The sequence below is a fragment of the Musa acuminata genome, chromosome BXJ2-8, assembly GCF_036884655.1.
Source record: "Musa acuminata AAA Group cultivar baxijiao chromosome BXJ2-8, Cavendish_Baxijiao_AAA, whole genome shotgun sequence".
Classification (NCBI taxonomy): Eukaryota; Viridiplantae; Streptophyta; class Magnoliopsida; order Zingiberales; family Musaceae; genus Musa; species Musa acuminata.
This window is the reverse complement of record NC_088345.1, coordinates 49,827,966-49,846,920: the sequence shown is the minus strand read 5'-3', so window position 1 is coordinate 49,846,920 and position 18,955 is coordinate 49,827,966. Positions and strand designations below refer to the sequence as shown.

The 18,955-nt window shown below is 37.6% G+C and overlaps 2 protein-coding genes across 2 annotated transcripts; one reads left to right on the top strand and one right to left on the bottom strand.

The window, feature by feature from the left end:
- Window positions 1-241: 241 nt before the first annotated feature.
- Window positions 242-14,385, bottom strand: LOC135620012 (vesicle-fusing ATPase-like). Its single transcript, XM_065122583.1, has 21 exons — window positions 14,079-14,385; window positions 13,568-13,663; window positions 13,400-13,484; window positions 13,262-13,312; window positions 10,103-10,273; window positions 9,811-9,965; window positions 9,609-9,717; window positions 6,901-7,000; window positions 6,756-6,811; window positions 6,130-6,195; window positions 5,973-6,055; window positions 5,696-5,829; window positions 3,881-4,091; window positions 2,622-2,753; window positions 2,480-2,540; window positions 2,342-2,401; window positions 2,062-2,120; window positions 1,746-1,833; window positions 1,298-1,420; window positions 792-857; window positions 242-623 (listed from the first exon to the last, which is right to left on the bottom strand). The coding sequence occupies exons 1-21, from the start codon at window positions 14,264-14,266 to the stop codon at window positions 474-476; spliced, it is 2,244 nt and encodes a 747-aa protein (XP_064978655.1). The 5' UTR covers window positions 14,267-14,385; the 3' UTR covers window positions 242-473.
- Window positions 14,386-15,549: 1,164 nt separating this feature from the next.
- On the top strand, window positions 15,550-18,860 carry LOC103996095 (SAP-like protein BP-73). The gene is made up of 2 exons (XM_009416914.3): window positions 15,550-15,972; window positions 17,660-18,860. The coding sequence occupies exons 1-2, from the start codon at window positions 15,960-15,962 to the stop codon at window positions 18,718-18,720; spliced, it is 1,074 nt and encodes a 357-aa protein (XP_009415189.2). The 5' UTR covers window positions 15,550-15,959; the 3' UTR covers window positions 18,721-18,860.
- Window positions 18,861-18,955: the final 95 nt, after the last annotated feature.

Sequence of the window (18,955 nt, the reverse complement as noted above, 5' to 3'; positions counted from 1 at the left end):
CTGATCACTATAAGTTCTTTCTTATTTCTAAATAATAACCACCTCTTCTTCTGGAAGAGTTCAGTTCGTAGTAACATTTTGATCAACCTGATTATTCATTTGTATAGCTTGTGAGGAACTAGTGAAGTTTCAGCTCTGTACAGAATGTCACTACGAACTCTTCGACCTGCACATGCGGACCCAAACTACACAAATCTGCAATATAACGTTCATGCCCAACCACTAGAAGCAAAATAAAATCTAGAATCCAAAGCTCCAGTTTAGATTGCAGCCATCTCATTACGCCTCAAGAAATATGCCACGCCGGCGATGGCACCAAAAGCAAAACCGAAAAAAATGACCACTATAACTGACCATGAAAAAGCTCCATCCATCATGGAAAAATAAATAAAGGGGCAAAATAAAGATGGAAAACTCACGTAGGAAAACCAAACATGAATATTTTTGTTAGTGCGTCTGTGATCCGGTTCAACTCAATAGTTGTCTGAAGAAATGTCCCGCAAGATATCAAAGAAATGATTAAGATCAATCTTCTCTTTTCCGGAACGAATAGCCTCTGCACTTTTTCCATAGGGGCCTTGTGCAGCCATCTCCACGAGCATGTACAACTTCTTGATTGAAATCTGAAACAGTAACACATGTACAACAAAGATCAATAATTCCAATTATGAGCAGGCAAAATGTTACCATAGGGATCGCTAATCTAACAATATAATTCAGTATAACCATTGGACAGAGAAACTGGAGAGAGGATGCAGAGAGAATTTTTCATTTCTATAATGGTTACTTACATCATTCAGTTCTTTAACTGCAAAGTCAAGATCATGTTCAGCAAATACATTGAGCCCTTGCAGCACCTGCAGAAAGGTTAATACAGGTTAAATATTCACAGTTCTCACTCGTAGTAGAAAGGGCAATTAGTGAGCCATCATTGGCACATTTAGAAAGTCATGGTAGAAATCAAGTACTTTGGCACATTTAGAAGACAACTATATATACCTTAAAGGAAAGACACTAGTGTAGCAATGATAACCATACATATTCAACAAAGCACAAAATCATATGTTGTAAGTTTCTCAAAGAGATTGGATTCTGAAGCCGCTAGGCAAGAGGCGCATTTATCCTACTACTACTCAATCCTCAATTAAGTATGTAACTGGTGCATCTGTTAATTTTTTAACTTCAGAATCATTATTGTAACAAATGATCGAGAGGAATTCAAAACCTCGCCTTTGGCACACCAGAAGTTTAACTATATACCAACAAGAAACAAATAATCTGACTGCACGATGCCTACCTTCTTTGCGTCTTCCCTGTTCAGTTTAGGAACATGATATGTGACAGAGAATGCATCACATATACCGAGCGACTCCAGAAAGCCCACCTCGCTTGTTGTTCCAATAACCAGCATGCTCTTACCCTGAAGATTAATTAGACATCATAAGATGTAAAACAATCAACATTTTTCAGCATGTGATTTCTAAATGGATATCTTGTGTGAACAACCAACAAAAGAGATACATAAAGGAGACAACATATAGGTCACTAAAGAGATACATAACACATGGAGCAAGAACAATGAGCAATTCTGTGAAAAAAACTAAAGGAGATAACATATAGGTCACTAATATTTATACAATTATGTGTCATCTAACATACACATCATAGGTTTCTTTCTTCCTCATCATTATTTTTGCTACTAAGTGAGTTTAAGGAGCAATTTAGACAGAGTAACAGAAGAGAACCTTCGGAGGAAGCCGCTTCAGAAGGACCAATAATGTCTGTGATATCAAATTTGAAAACCGTGGTCCGATAGCTACATACTCTAATAACCTGAAGCATTGCACAATAAAAAAGTGACAAGCCACAATAGATTAACCAGAACATGGATGCAAACCAAGAGAACAAGCCTTTTAGACAAGGGTACTTTCCATAATGTGAATAGAGGTTAGTCAAGAATCAGTTATTATATAAAACACTCCTTTTAGGAGCGATGACCGGTGTGTTCAAATGCTATGAGAAATCTAGAGCAAAGAGAAATTAGAATGAGTTAGCAGTTACCTCTCGATATCATCAAGAATTATGATGCTTAGTTGTGATTTATAAGCATCCTCAAAAACCTGCATAAGTAGTTTAGTAAAGAAAAAATTATTAAGTCTCAGGCGGCAGCTGCTAATGAATAGGCTTGAAAGACAAGTTCTCAAAGACTCAGCATGATGGTAACTTATTAAGTCTCAGTGATGTCCACCAAAGATATAATTTGAGCAAATTTAGAAGAACATACAGATCAAATGTTAGATAAGAATTTGATTACTTGAAAACTAAGCTAAGCCTAACAAACCTTAACAATTTGTGCGCATTTGCTTCCTTCACTGAGACCAATCATTGTTTCTGCGGATATCTATATCACAACAGTTGTTGATCATTAGAATGAAGAATCCACCAAGGTTCTGTCATCATCAGAAATATAAGAACTTACAATTTTGACAAATGGGAAGTCGCTTTCAATACCAATAGTGGCTGCCATTGCAGTTTTGCCACTGAAATCAAAGAGTTATCATAAATATAATTTACTAAGCAGTCAGATTTATTGTTTTAGGAAACACGTTTTGTAAACTTACCTGCCACTTGGACCTTCCAAAAGGCATGTAACAAGTGGGCTACCCTGGCTTACTTTGACTTGCTCCACAAGAAGCATAGCTCTTTCACGGATGAGCATGTGTCTCTTACCACAGTCAACAATTTTATTAAGCCTGCATGTCATTTACATACTGAATTAATATTCCATTAGCAAGAGAAAATGGAGATCCAATTGATGTCTAACAGATGAACAAAAAGCAAAAATAAGCCAGGAAAAATACATGAATAGTCATCCTTTAAAAAGTATCAGAAACATCATTTCGTATGAATCAATTCTTCAAAGTAGTCAAGAAACATCACAATAGTCTTTAACAGCTAAGGAAGCTCTTGCAATTTTGTTTCTGAAGTGATGTTGTTTTCATATTTATCAGTGACATAACTGAGAACTGACTCAGGAGCAAAAGAAGATTTCAATCTATCATCCGGTAAAGCAAAATAGCACTAGTGAGAAAGAAACAAAAGAAGAAGCTTAGCATCTAGAAAGTAATAATTCTCATTTTGAGGGGCTGATCCCCACCATTAAATCAGGTGCAGTATCCAATTAAAGATTCAGGTTTACACAGCCAGACAAAAAGATATGGTACACAACCACAAAAGGATATGGTACACAACCAACACAAAAAGAAAAGCCAAGACAACCAGAAAGTAAAACAGATAAGGTACACAACCACAATGTTTTTAAGATATAGTCACGGAAGATAAAGAGAACTTGAGAATTTGATTTGACAATGGTCATTGACATAATTATCCAATACGTTCTTTTGGAATGTATGCTAGAGTTGTCGAGAATATACTCCTTTTAACATAACTACTTTGACGGACCTATTATTAAATTAAGTATGCACTTAGGTACAGGGCAACTAGCACATGGTACACTTCAAAGAACAAAGTCAGATTTCTAGGAGTCGTCACTACTTAAAATCATTAGAGACGACTTATCAACACATACAGTAGCATTCACTGGTAGTTTCTACTCTGTTTTTAAGCCCTGAGTACTTCCACTCTTTCTGAAGTTCTAGACCATTATCTGACATGCAAAAAAATCTACCATATACATTCTAGATTAAAACCATGAGTAGGCAACACAAATTCCCCACTAAAAATGGAAACTACTTGAAAATCAAAATAGTTTGATGGATGTATGCTTTCTGACACCATGAAGTAATATTAAGATAGAAATAACTTTATTGTAAGGATTGTGTGTCAGTTTAATGAAAATACAATGCGAACTTGACCATACCTGCATCGTTCAAGATCATCTGTGGATGCTCCAAATGCAGGGATAATCTCTTGAAGAGCATGCAGGAAATCATCCATGGTAACTTTTATGCTCTCCTCATCCAAAGGTTTAGTTAAATCATCCATGCTTATTTGTCGATTCAAGGCAAATGAGACTGCACTTTTAACGACACCTTCCAGTTCAGCTCCACTGAAGTTTTTTGTACGTGCGGCTGCATTTAGACATGAAAAATTCCATTAGCAACAAAATATTTGCTGTAACAATAACATCATTCATTCATTCAGAAGATCTGCCAGTTTATGCTTATTTATCAATCATCAAAATTATCCTATTTGATGAAAAAGACAAAGGAAAAGAAGGGTGCAATTTCAGAGTATCTAAATCTAAAAAATGTGTATACAGAGGTTTGCCTCCAATTAATTATATACCTATAACTATGCAATTTACTAAGCATAAAATTAAGAAAAATTTCATTTCACACCCTATGTTTTCTTGATCCTATGATACACATGCTCCCTTATCAATAATTACATTCTGAATCATATATTTTCCGATCTAATTACATCTGCACCCTGCCAGTAACACTTCCCACTCCAATAATTAGAGTGCCATGGTTAAGCACTATAAGAAACACAGCACAAGTGTTTCAGCATGCTGTTCCATTTATTTAGGTTACACGCATCACAGAAAACATACTCACCAACTTAAAGGCCCTCATAAACCTTAATCACCATGAATACTGTTAGCATGAAGGATTACACAACATATTAAGCAATGACACCCTTTTTCTACTGCATCTCATCTTAAAATCTAATATTGATTTATTTTCATGTCTTGTTAAAACATGTTGGTGAAGGGCCAGCAAGTTTCATTTTGGATGTAGAGTGACAGCAAAAATGGCTGAACAGTGGAAGGAGTATCAACAATGGCAGAACGCTTGTAGGAAGCAGGCAAAGGGGTTCAAAGAAAGCATTCTGAAATGTAAGAGGAAGCAGCTCAGGTGGTATAAGATGGTGGTTTGCACAGCCAAAGAGAGGAATGAAGAAAAGATGTCCCAGGACTACGAAGTCGTGAAAGTTGTTTGGGATGGATGGAGACAACTGCTAGGTCAATGTGGTGCTGAGGAAGATCAGCTTTGGAGGGGGATGGCTGTGTCCAGATTGGAAGGTTATATGATAGATAAAATAAGACCCCAGAAGTGAGAGTTGTGAGAGATTTGCAGATGACAAATTGGACTACTTTTTAACCACAGTACACTAAATATACTCTTGTACTCTAGAACTTCTAGATGAATGACCACTGGTATACATTTCCAATGTGCTGAAAAATTACCATAGTGAAGCCTATAACAGCAATTTAACCCTCATTCAAGCTACGCCTAATCTTGTAGATAAAAGGTAGAATATAAATAAGGATCCAACTTGTAGGCTAAATTTCTAAAAAAATAATAAGCAGTTGTCTCTTCCCAATGAGACAATCTCTGATCCAAGGATCTCTGTGGATCTCCTCGACTGATACATATGAATCTGTATGATCGTTGTGAAGGACTCAATTTTTCTAGCAACCAACTTATCCTTATTCCATAAAAGGAAAACTTTTAAATGTTAGAAAAGGACATTGTAATGTCAACAATATTATCATACTATTATTAGTTAAATAACAATTTTCTAAAATCCAATTCTTTAAAAAAAATTGAAATGTTCATGAATAATCCAAAAACAACTTATTTCATACTGTTTTAAAGAAGTAAAATTCAGGTAGTAAGGACTGACTCCAAGCATATAGAAACCAAAAAGCAATGGGAGAAGTACATACCAAGCTCTTGAAGGCTAACATCAGGTGCAAGAAAAGAATTTTCTTTCATTTTATTAGTATGTATTTGAAGAATTTGGAAACGACCATTCTCATCAGGGAGATTGATTTCAACATGAACCTCCAAGCGTCCAGGTCTACAAAGAGGGAACATCAAATGATGAGTATAGAATCTGATTATCATATACCAAAATAAACTGCACAGGGGTGCCAGCAAGTAAAGGCGATAAAATTTAAAAAATATTCCAAAAATCAAGCAACTGCAAGCTGAAGAACAGACCTTAGCAGGGCTTCATCCAGTAAATCCTTCCTATTGGTCATTCCAATAAGCAATACATTGTTTAATGACTCAACGCCGTCTATCTAAAATGAAAAAACATTCGGTTAGCATTCAGTCCTGAGCTGTTAGATATTACATAACCCTTGGAAAATTTTACCTTTGTGAGGAGCTGGTTGACAATGCTATCATGAACTCCAGTACCATCCCTAGTGGACCCTCTTGACTGCATTTACAATATTTGAAAAATAAGTAACAAAATATACTTTAAAAAAAAATGTTCTGATTCAATTTTATATAAAGCAAGTTTATCAAAAAGGTTCAAGCCACATTGAGGTCTTCTCTAGGAGCTAGTTATATCAACTCCTATGGTTAGCATTTCCAATTATTTATATCAGATGGACTACACTGGGAGAGGTTCCCCTGAGTCACAACTACATAGTTAATTACACCTTAGTTTTCCCTGAATAAGACATAGCCACAGGCCCACAAGAAGCTCCAACAAGTTGATGTGATGTAGATAGTTTTTTACCACAATCAGATACATTAAGCATGTTACTGGAACATTATATGAATTAAAAGTTCATTTGATTGGTTTTAAACATCAACAACAGCACTAGATGAGTCAGATTGTGGCAAAGATCTCTAACAAGAAGCTGCTAAAGAAGATAACAACTGAAATTGCAAAAATTCAGTAATATAAATTTTGATCATGTCAGATATGAAGCTTTGCAAGTGATCAAGAAGTTGTATTTTTCGATAAGACAATTACTAGAATGTATCTACCTTACAGATGGCATCAATTTCATCAAATATGATGACATGTAAATCACTCTGATCACCTGGAAACAATCAAATACAGTAAGTACTGGAGGGACATCAAACCACATCATAGATATGACACTCAATCAAATTAGTGAAAGTTGTATACCTTGAGTTCTCTGGTCATTCTCAGCATCAGCAAATAGGTCTCTCACATTTTTCTCTGTTTCTCCAACATATTTGCTTAAGACTTCAGGGCCATTAACAATCTGAATTTTAAAGAAAATTTTCAGCCTTAAGAAGCTGAAGTTTAACAGTAAGAGATCACCGACTAAAATAAGTTACAGATTGTTTGAGGATGAACTTGTAATTGCGATAAAACTAGAGAACCATATGCTGATGATTGTTTTCTTAATGAGAATGTTGGATGTAAAGAAACTTGATTGAACAACACCAAACAACAATATTTGAAAATGGATCTGTTAATCTTTTGATTATCAAGTTATACTTCTCACTTAAACTCATCTGAGTTTGGATCAAACTTTTTATCCTTAGCTATCATTTTCGTGTTTATTAGATAATGAAAATCACATCCAGACTTCCTAAGGGGAAGATCTTCTAACTGATGTTTAGATCTGAAGGATTTCAAGCAGCATGTGGCTCACCCTTAATGAGAATTTTAGCTTCATTGCTTACTTTGGTGTTTATATGATGTGAAAGACACATAAGTCTAATAAGCAATTTAATCTTTTCCTCTTGTGCAGATTTATGAAATTTCAAGCCTCAGTACCCATTCTTACAAATTTAGTTCATGCTTGGTCAATTTTTTTTGCTTAATTGGATTTTCTCTCTATGTATAATAAATTGATTATAGATCTGAACTTCATGAGTAAAGTCATTATACTACAAATGCTAGACTTCACGACTCAAACAATGATATATAATCCATAAATCATGCACAAAGAATGTATTGAACATTTTATTTGAAACAACATACATTTGCCACAATACTATTGAAAACATGAAAACCAAAAAGATCATAAGAACCAAACTGAAACAGAAACCACAAACCTTAACGCTTACTGGTAACTTAACAGTCAGTTTCAATTAAAACAAGAACAACAAGAAAACTAACCATGAAATATGACACCTAGGTCCCTTTTTATATCCATAAGCAATACTAAATAGTTTTCTTGCCTTATATAAATGTGGGACCCTTAGTTTCATTACCACTTCTAGCCATTCCCATTATTAACATGGGGAGTTCAAAATACAAATCAAAGTGAGGCCTGAATTCAATTTTAAATGTGTATATATCACATATCCATACTCATATTTAAAAATCATTATAAAAGACAATTTGGGGATAAGAACTAAGATAAGTTGAACTCTATCCATCTCTTAGTATCTAAATATCTGAGAATACTTCAAATTTAAGAGATTTTTTTTTCTTTTGTAAAGGGTAAGTGATGAAGATGGAATTTGAGCCCAAGACCTTGCAATAAAATATCAAAGTGTTTACTAGCCAAGCTATCTGACACCTTCAATTCAAAGAAGAAATGCTTACTTTATCAGCTTTTTTGGGGGAGAATATCTGTTTTGCAAGATTTTGTTATCAAGCCTGTACATTCAGGTTTGAGGACACCACTATGCAAACTACCCTATTTGACTGAAATTACATGTTTTAATCAAACTAGTAAAAAATTGTTTCTTGACACTTCGGCCATGTGAGATTTGGAGAGAAGTGTCTAGGGTTCCACACGAAGGTTTAAGCATGCCCAGAACACCAGCAAGCATTCTTTTCCTCTAGTTCCTTTTCTTGCTTCTCCTCACATCCACCTGTGTTGGCACACAAACTCTCAACCCATAGCTGGTGTGCCATGCTCGTCCATTGACTGGTAAGAACTTGGTGTAAGCTGAAAAAGAAATCCTTGTTTCTAGGTTCAACTTTTGTTCTCTCTCCTCATTCTTCTTTTCCTTACTCATCTGCTATCTGGTCCCTATACTAGCCATGTCATTGATAAACTTACAAAGTGACTTTAAACAAACAATTTATGCTATCTTTGTGATTATATGTATAATTTCTGCAAATGCTTGTACTCATATTCAAGGATTGACATATTCAAGAAAAGAACCCTACATGACCTGAAAAACGTACTAAAGAATAGATTTAGCAATGACAGATTTTCGATGGATGTACATCCAGAATGACAAATATTATGGCCTGAAACAAGAATCCATAATAAGACACAAGTTGTTCTGCATAATCTTGGGAATTATTCATAGAGAATTGCCAGGTACTCACTGTCCCATCAGGTTTGATCTATAACTGACTCTGTTATATCAATGTTCTTCTTTGGATGCAATTGATAAGAGTAACTCACCACATATCTGTACCACAATCAGTATATAAAAAGATGGACTGCACTTAATTTGAATCTATACACTATCCAGTATATTCAACACAACAAATCGAATTTAGTACCACTATTTTCTAATACACCTCATTAGACAATCATTATTGATTATTGGCAGATGAAGGTACACAGTTTTCATATATCACTCAATATGTATAAAAAAGAATTCATAGAATAAAAAGGTACCTTTAACTAATTATAACACTGTATCTAATTAAGCATGAGAAGTCAGAACTTCCACTAATTATGTCAACAGAATCAGAAAGAGATGCACAAATTTGTTCTAAGCATATAAATAATTAACTTGAAATATAGTTTAACAACAAAATCTAACTGTAACTAATTAAGCAATAGAAGTCATAAGAGTTTTGCTAATTATGTCGACAGAATCAGAGAGGTGTATCATATGTTCTAAACATACAAAGAAATTAACCCAAAAATATAATTAGATCGTTCAAACCTTTGGCTCCTTTCCATTCAACAGCTTCCCGATCTGACGAGCCATAAGTGTCTTGCCAGTACCAGGGGGGCCATAAAGCAGCATCCCTTTTACATGTTTAATACCCAATCTGCAAGGCACAACGGTCAGGAAGGATTCCAGAGTTGACGAGTTCTCCATAGCTAACTCAAGAATCTATGAGGAAAATTTAGGTTGAAATTACTTATTAACAACATGAGGAGGGAAAACTCGAGAAGCAAATGCTCTTCGAAATATTTCTGTGAACTCAGCACTTAATCCTCCAATTCCCAGCTTCTGAAGGTTGAACTCCTTGTGACGGAAGATTTTGCTACTAGCAGCTTCACGCTGATTAATTATCTGTATCAAGACACAGAGTCATATAGCTTAATTTCCATAGCAAATTGTTGATAACAGATATACAGAAGAATAGGTGTTAACTATTTCTAGAACAAAATTGCTAAAAGATTGGAGATAAAGATGATATAAAAAAGAACCTTAATGCCCGAGTTTGGAGAAGCTTCAAATACAAAATATGTCTCCATGGATATCATTCCTCTGGCCAGGCCTTTGGAATCATCTTGACCCTCTAACAGAGCTTGAATCACCGTAAAAATATAGTTTGTTCCACAAAATTCAAATGATACTCTTTGACCAGTTGTCATGGCCTGTGTTCCAATTATCAGATAGCTCCAAGTTAAAACCACATATACCAAATCCCACAAATAACTTTAGGCATAAGCAAGGTAGCTATTATATAGACCAAAGGCTATTGTATGAATTAGAATAAGTTTGATGAGGAGTCATCATGTACACAATTCATAATTTCACCAGTCCTCAAGTCTAAGGAATTAGATCCACTAAACCATGAGTTATATATCTTATAGTATCAACAGTTCCATAAGTAAATCTTAATTTTCTTACTGAAATCAACGGTTTTGGTAAGCATAACCACCATAAACTTACAAAAAAAAAAAAGATCTGCCGAAAAACTGAATAACAAAACCATTTGGGTAATCAAATATACAGATGTTAAAAGTCACAAATTGATTTCAGTTTGGATTCATACAAGTATTTGGTTTTGATTTTTTATGCAAAGAAGTTCCACGTAGTTGCTATAATTTTGTCATAGAAGCATATCCAGCAGGTTACCTCTTGCTCAGTCTACATTTGTATTATCAAGAAATAAGCAAGAGACGCAGATTAGAGAAGTAAGATATACTGGAAGAAGAAGAGGACTTAGGTCTGGCAGCATATCCTCTTAGGACTCCAATTAGATAATAAAAGAAGTCACTAGTTATTATTCTCCCAAATATAACCAACCACATGATACCTTTTCTAAAGAAATTTGACATCCACTCAAACTAACCCAGTAGGGTCCTATCTGAACTATAAGTCCCAAATACAATATATCTGGATAATTTGTTATTCAAACAAAAAATGACAAAAACAGTTGCAAAATATATCAGAATAGAAAAAAAATTAAGGACATGGAGTCAATGAAACTTGACAGACCTACAGAAGTACTCATTTGAATCAAATCTACTTTAGGTAGACCCCCTTGCAAGATCCAATCATTCATGTTACGAAAGCATAAGAAATTAAGTTTTGTCTAAACAACCTAATTCAAGGAGAATTAGTATATGCACCGCAACACCCCGATTAGTCCCACAAGTGGACAAAACTAAGATTGACTTATAAGGGTCTGATGAGTGTACTACTATTAACTTCAGCTTAAATATTTTACCAATGGTTTAGGTCAAACAAAGTTGATATGTCAATTAGCCTATCAGACCCAGGTTGTGACATTTGATATCAAAGTTGATCAAGTATTTAAGCATGGTGAGGGAGCTCAAGTAGGAAAATGCTACCCGTGGATAGAATAAAAGGACTCGTCACTATGTGAAGCCACCACTAAGCTACGCTTCATATGCATCATGCTAAGGTTTCATTTGGACAATGTTGGGTCTTGATGAGGACGTCAAGTCCTTGAGTGGAAGAGATTATAGCAACCCGATTAATCCTACATTAGAAGTGGGTAAGATTAAGATTGGCTTATGAGGGTTTGATGAGTGTACTTTTATCAATTTCAACCTAAGTATTTTGACCAATAGTTTAGATCAAATGAAATTGATGAGCCACTTAGCCTATGAGGCCTGGGTCATGACATGCATACTCAAGCCTGTTTTAAGTTGTCTGTCCACACACATATGTATGCATATGCATAAACATATACATGTACACCAATCTATTTTAGGTAAAGTTTTGGTCAAAAACAATTTAACCATGGGAATTTTATTTCCTTCGTTAAGATTGCATGGGTCCAGCATTTGCACAATATTCTACAATTGGTTTCTGTACAAAAAGTCCTAACAAGCGTGACAGTATAGATGCAACAGAAGAGATTAATGTTTTTCCATTTATTCTAATTAAATTTCAATGAGCATCTTGCTTCTTTGTATCCTGGGAGAGGTCTACCATATGGTGGAGTTGCATGAAAAAACGAAGTAAGAGTGACTTTTAGAAGGTCACTCACTATCATATTCTTGGCTTTCATGTTGATTTAAAAGAAAGAAGTAGGCATAGTCTGTTTCTTTCAACATATTTTAAGACTTCCTTTCTCTAGGCCTTCAAGAAAGAAATAATGAACTTGCAGTTTCATGCCTTTCAACTCCTTTTGATTTTTAATTCATAGACCTCACCAGTGAACCTAGATTAACCCTCTCCAAACCAATGCATTAGTGGAAGCCTTATGCATATCCTGCTCACTTCCAGAAGGATTATGACTTACAACTTGATTTTAGTTATACTCACATACATACCTAGCTAACAGAGATCTACAACTCTAAGTTAAACTTGGTCCAAAAAATTATTATGTCCTTAATAAAATTCTAAAACTAATTTAATCTTCTTTAGATTTCTGTTCCCTAGTTGAAGCCATTAACAAGCCTTAAGTTCTTTACTATGCAACTAAAATTAGACCAAAATTACCACTTCCAGCAAGCAATCTACTCGGTCCTAAGCATCGACAAGGAGAGATCTTGACAAAAATGGCCTGTTACACAAGGCTCCTGGCAAAAAATAAATTAATGAGCTCAATGTACACAGGTTACCTATACAAGCAAAGAGACTTTTCCCTAACTTGAACCTTGATTGCCAAAGGAGAAGCCATACATGTGACACCAAGGCCCACCTGCCATGGAGAGCTCTTAACCAAAATAAAATCTATTGTTTATGCAACTCTCTGAATTAGATGAAGACCACCACTGTCAATGTAACAGTGATCTGATCAGTTCTAGGCATCTACATGAAGAGCCTCTAAACCAAGATAGAATTTATTGTATACACAAGTCTTTAAATCTTTACATAACCTCAGAAAAGAAAACAGTACTGGATTTCTGCGCAAGTAGAGCACAAAAATTAAGAAGAAAAAAAAAGAAAAAGAGAAGAAACAATCAGTATGCAGAATCATTCAATTTAAAAATGCACCTAAAGCACAATAAACAAAGAAAGATGAGGAGAAACAATCATTTTGCAGAATTATAAATTTTATAAAATTGGTGGAACATTGTGATTCATGCAAAAAGAGATATAATCATAGAAGATGATAGTCAGTAATTATAGGCCAAATTAAAAGATAAGCATAGATGTTTTACCTGGTCAATAAATTTTTTTTGAAGTTGTTGGGCAAGAAGTACAGCATCCAACTACAGGATAGACAAAGTTTGCAGATGATAATAGCAGCACTGGAGCATGAAATATGATTAACAAAAAATATTTAATGACAAGCTCACTTGCTCAGTCTTATTAGTCCTTCCTTTTACAAAATCCAACTCCAGTGTGAGCATTGCTAGCTTAAAATTATCCGGAGGTAAAAATCTGAAGGCATATTTAACAGGGCAAATGAATGGTAACACAACATATTAAACCATGACATAACTGTTGGATGATAAAACACAAACCTGCTAACCGAGATTTGATCACCAGATGAAACTTTTGTATGCCGACGCTGGATGGCATTCAGAGCAATATGGTTGCTCGGAATGTTCTGATGAGCAGTATGTCTTCGTTAAGGTTCATGTTGAAATGATCTTTGTCTTATAGAAAACAAAAGAACGCTACAATGTTTATTACTCGAATAAGATTAATCTTTAACCCTAAAACAGATAAGAAGAAGGAAAAAAGAAACATAATCAGAATTGGCATCTTCACACCGTCGGCCCTAATGTTGATTCAAGATTCTAATGCTAATTCAAGAAACATTTGATGACAAGAATCAACGCTATGATACCAAGGAACCAAAATCTTGAAACTTAAAGAACGATCATCTACATTCTCGAGCTTTCTTGATCAAGAATCAAACAAACTCGTGAGCACCTCAAACAGAACACAGTCTTTCCGAAGTCAATCCATATTTCCGGCATCAAGATCGTGAAGACGAACGGACGATCAGATCAAGAGGGGAAAGGATATCATAGAGTGAGGACGACGGAGTCTCCGACCAGGACGAGGGCGTGTTTGGATCCAGGCGAGGCGAACTTGCCCAGATCCGCGGGGGCGCAGTAGGCGAAGTTGGTTAGGGCGAGCTCCTGGCTCGGCGTGTTCACCACGGTCATGGAGTCGGCCACCGACGAGGGGCCGTATCCGAACCTCCCCGCCATGGGAGATCCAAGGTGATGAACGAGATAGGGTTCTTCGAGGAAGAACGCGAGGGAGAGGGGGGCGAGAGTGAGAGAGGAGGGGGAAATGGTCACGGAGGATCAGATCGAGATGTGGGGAGGGAGACGACGTCCGATGCTCTGAAGAAACGGTAAACGCACGTGATCCGCGTCCATCCAGCTTTAATTGTCGTGCAGAAACTTCCTTTAAGATCCGCGCTCACGCATAAATGCCAGCGGACTAAGACATATTATATGGCTGGTAATTATAATTTTAATTAACTCGGAACCCAAACGCTATTAACTATAAGCAATCAACTATAGATTGGTGCAGTGTATCAACTTCGATCGAGCCAAAAGAACTAAAATTCCATTTATTTCTCCGCGTCAAACTACTCTTCGTACATGGACGTCCGCCGCCGCCTCCACCGGCTTCATTTTCTTCACAGCCCGCGCGGCATCACGATCGACGGCAGCGTTGGGGATCTCGATAAGGATATCTGACTGTGCCCGGGGGCAGCATTGACGAGCCCTCCATTCCTCTCCGCCCTGCAAGACACCTCCTCCTTCCCTTGGGCTGCATCAATGTACACGGTGGTGTTCTCGTCGGTCTCACCCTGTATCAGCAGCTTGGACAGCTGGGTCACCACCTTCTTCTCCAGCCATCTCCTGATTGGTCTTGCACCACATATCCGGAACCTCAAAAATACGAATCAGTCTTCAATCCTATCAACGAACACCTTCGGCACGGTAATTTAAGCGACGGGATGCCGCCGCGGCTGTCGGAGCAGTCCTCCACAGAGTCGCATGCTCACGAGGCCTCGCTTCTCCCAGCAAGTGCTTCGATTAATCCAACAGTGTTGCATCTTCGTTGCGAACGAGGAGAACTGGCCGAGTGTTTCATGGCTGTTCCGACACACATGCTCGTCGCCGCTGGGGTGACATCGATCAATGTTCTACTGTGAACAGAGTTATTATGTTGTAGTATGATGCCATTCTTCTTGGTTTCTTCCTCGTGATCGGGGTCTTTTCGCAATGGATCCGCGAAGTTTCAAGGGATGAAAGATCTAACAGGAACCGAGGGAAGGGGCGAGGCAGAACGGGGAGGAGCAGAGGACGCAAAACGGCGAGCTCCATGGTCGACATGGAAGGAGAGGAATTGGATGGCAGCGATAGTGTTTCCCTCCTCACAAAGGCGGTGACTAAACCTCGGGCTGGCCCATAGTTTCGTGGGCCAGGTCAAGGCCCAGGCCTACATAAAGGAAGAACCACACTGCCCTTATCGCATCGCCTCTCTCCGCGGTTCTCCTCCCTTGAATCGTCCCTCGACCCGTCCCCGCAGCCCTAATCCCTTCCTCCGCCGCCGGCGCCGCCGGTTGCAACGAGGAGTTTAGGGCCATCCATAGGCGTCGCCCCCGGCGTCTTCGACGCCCGCCCCCTAGCTTCCCTCCTCCGCTGGTACCACCCCTGTTCCTCCTTCGTGGGCTCTCTCCCCTGCTTGAATCCCGCCTGGTCCTTGCCCTCGAGGTCCTCCCCCACTTTTCGTCTCTTAGGATCTTAAACACACACACACACACTCTCTCTCTCTCCTCGCCTCATTACATAGACACAGTTGGAGAAGGAAGCAGGACGTCGCCGACCAGTCCCAGGTGCTCAGTTCGGGAGCTTGACCGCTCTCGAGCAATACGGGAGGGAGATGACGACCACCGGTATGTTTTACCTTTTATCAGTTTACTTGTACACAGATCAAAATAGAAGTGTTTTGTCCCTTTTAACTCGATAGATATAAGTAAAACAATGTTGGAAATTTCTTGTACCACCAGCGCAAAACAACATATACTGAGCACATAGTATAACGCTAGTTTCCAGAAGTACATGTGCAATTTAGTAAATGCAAGGGAACAACAAGCTGATTCTATTCATTTTGGCAAGTAATAAATCTCACTGCAGTTTCCATGAAAGCTTTCTTAGTCATAATGTGTTACTTACTATTATCATTATTATTATTTGTCATGTGACTTGTTAACTTGGGTTTTTTATTTTTTATTTTTAACATGTAGGTGCCTTGATTTCTTTGCTTTTCAACTTACTTGCTCTAAAGACAAGTTTATGTAGTTTAGAACATTTTTCGATTCAATGGTTGACAGAATTGACATAATTCTCACCTAATGCAAAATGCAGGGCAGACACAATGTAAAAAAGTAAATATAATATTTTGCGTGTGTGTCAACACACATGCATTAACCTTTAATGTTCTAATTTAATAGTTGATCGAAAATGGAATAGAATAGGAGAATGTGAACAGAAAAGGAGAGAGAGAGAGAGAGTGGAGTTCTCTTTAGAGTTTTTTTAGTGAGGAATAAATGTGAGTTAGAAGAGAAACCACTTCTTTTATTCCTCTCCCCTTGTTCCAATAGGAGAATTTAACTGTCTACTAGTAGTTTTCACATGCTAAGCCTTCATTCTCACCACTGCCACAAGATGGTGACACCTGAGATCATTTTAGTTTGGGATAAGATTGGATAGTATTCTTGAATGTTCTCATCAATGATCAAAATTTCCTTGATACACTATAGCTGAACAAGTTATTCAAAAGCACTGGAGGTTCATGCATGCTCGCTGGAGATGCCCAGTCTGCGTCCACTGAAACCACATGAACTTTTTATTATTAGACTTTATGGTATTTTTAGCTGCACTCTAGATGTCTTAAATATGCAATATCTGGGAGCTATCGTCTTGAATCCAAAGCTCGCTTCTTCTATACTTCACATTTGTATTGGCATCCAGGCACAACTGAAGCTTAATTCATCCCATTTTAAAACTAAATCACTGACGCTTATAAGAAAGGATCCTTTGTTTGCAGGGTACATGAGTCTATTTCCATCTCCAACTGAGTTCTTGTATCTAGGAAGGACTTTTTTTACCATCATGTTATGATCAAGAAAGCATGGGTGTGACTGTTAATAAAACACTCGGTGCAGGCCTCTTATTTGAAAAATGTAGGCCACTTGTTGCATACTCTTGATTTTTGAGTCTGCTATACAGGCAATTAGGCTATGTTTCACTAATATTCTTGAGCTTAGACTGCATGTGAATATGCCTTAGTACCCGATTTGCAGTTTAATCACTTCCCTTCAAAGTCGTCTTAGTGTGAAAAGAATTTGAATCCTACTCTTTAAGTAAGAAACTGCACATGATATGGCATGTATGTTGTCCGATGGTTTGCAGTAAAAACTACCACATGCTGACTTGCTTCTAGATAACCTAAGAGTATGGAGATAACAAATCTTTTGTTGTAACCTTGGCATGTTACAGCCTGATTATTTTTCTATTATTTTGTTGAAGACCTATTAAATCATATGGGATCAGAGATGTCAAGGATTACTTAACCTGCAGGTTTTGTGCCACATGGCGGAAAATGCCTTCCTCTCCCAGGGCTATCCAGAGGAGCTATTTTGACATCATATTCATATAATAGAGGCCAGAGACTATTCTGTGGTAGCAAAGGTCTACTGAAAAGCTTCACTTCTCACAATTCAGGGAGGATGTCTGTGTCTTGCAACGCTAGTCCTAATAACTATAAGAGGAATCCTGATTTCTCTAGACAACAGAAAGGGTCTTCCAGGGGAAAGAGCAGGAAACACCAAGAGCCTGAGCAACCTGAGAACACTGAAGAAATCGATTTTATGTCTTCAAAAAATGGGTCATTGCCTAACCTATCTAGTAACCCCAGGTATCAGGCTACTGCAGCTCCAGGACAGAGAGAGAAGGAAATAGTTGAGCTGTTTAGAAAAGTTCAAGCACAACTACGGGAGCGGTCTGCGATTAAGGAAGAGAAGAAGATTGAATCTGCACAACAAGGGCCAAGTGAGAGGGGAACCGTTGATTCGCTTCTCAAATTATTAAGAAAACATTCAGTAAATCAGAAGAAGAAGGGCGCTCCGGAAGAGGATTCCAGTGTTGACCAACGAGAAAAGAACAACATATTCGAGGATGAGCAGAATTTTAATCTTTTTGACCCTGGTGATATCAAGTCAGAGGAGTCTCATGAGCCAGGCCCTCCTCCTTCCACTAGACCTGCATCAAATTTCAGGCGAAAATCTCCTGTTCCTAGAATGAAGTTCCAACCTGTGTTTTCAGTAGAGGATAACAACATTACTCCCTCAAAGTCCCGAGGGAGAAGGAAGAAGAATGACAAAATTGAGTCCAAGCCAGTGGCACAAGCAGAACCGCTGATTCCGGATAGTCCGGACGAACCATCGTTAGATAATGAGTTGGTCCTTTCTAATTCTGATGAAACTGCCGAAGAAGAGACTACAGAATCATCTGCTGCAGAAGTCTCCCCTGATTTAGGTTCCTTAAAACTTTCTGAATTGAGGGAGCTCGCGAAGTCTCGAGGCATTAAAGGCTATTCGAAGCTCAGGAAGGGAGACCTGGTTGAATTATTAAGTGCTTGACGGTTCATACAAATGGTAAGATGGTGTTGTGTCTGAATACTATCTTTATAGATGGTTTTATCCATTTTCTTGTCTGAATACTTTTTGTTTGTAGGATTGAACTGGAAGTTTCTATTTTTCACTAGTAAGCAGTTTTGATATCTTCTTGCTAGTGTCATTCAAAGTATTTTGCATGACCTGATTAAAACTGGGATAATTAGATTTAACCTTTTACTATGAAACAGATTGCTTGCCT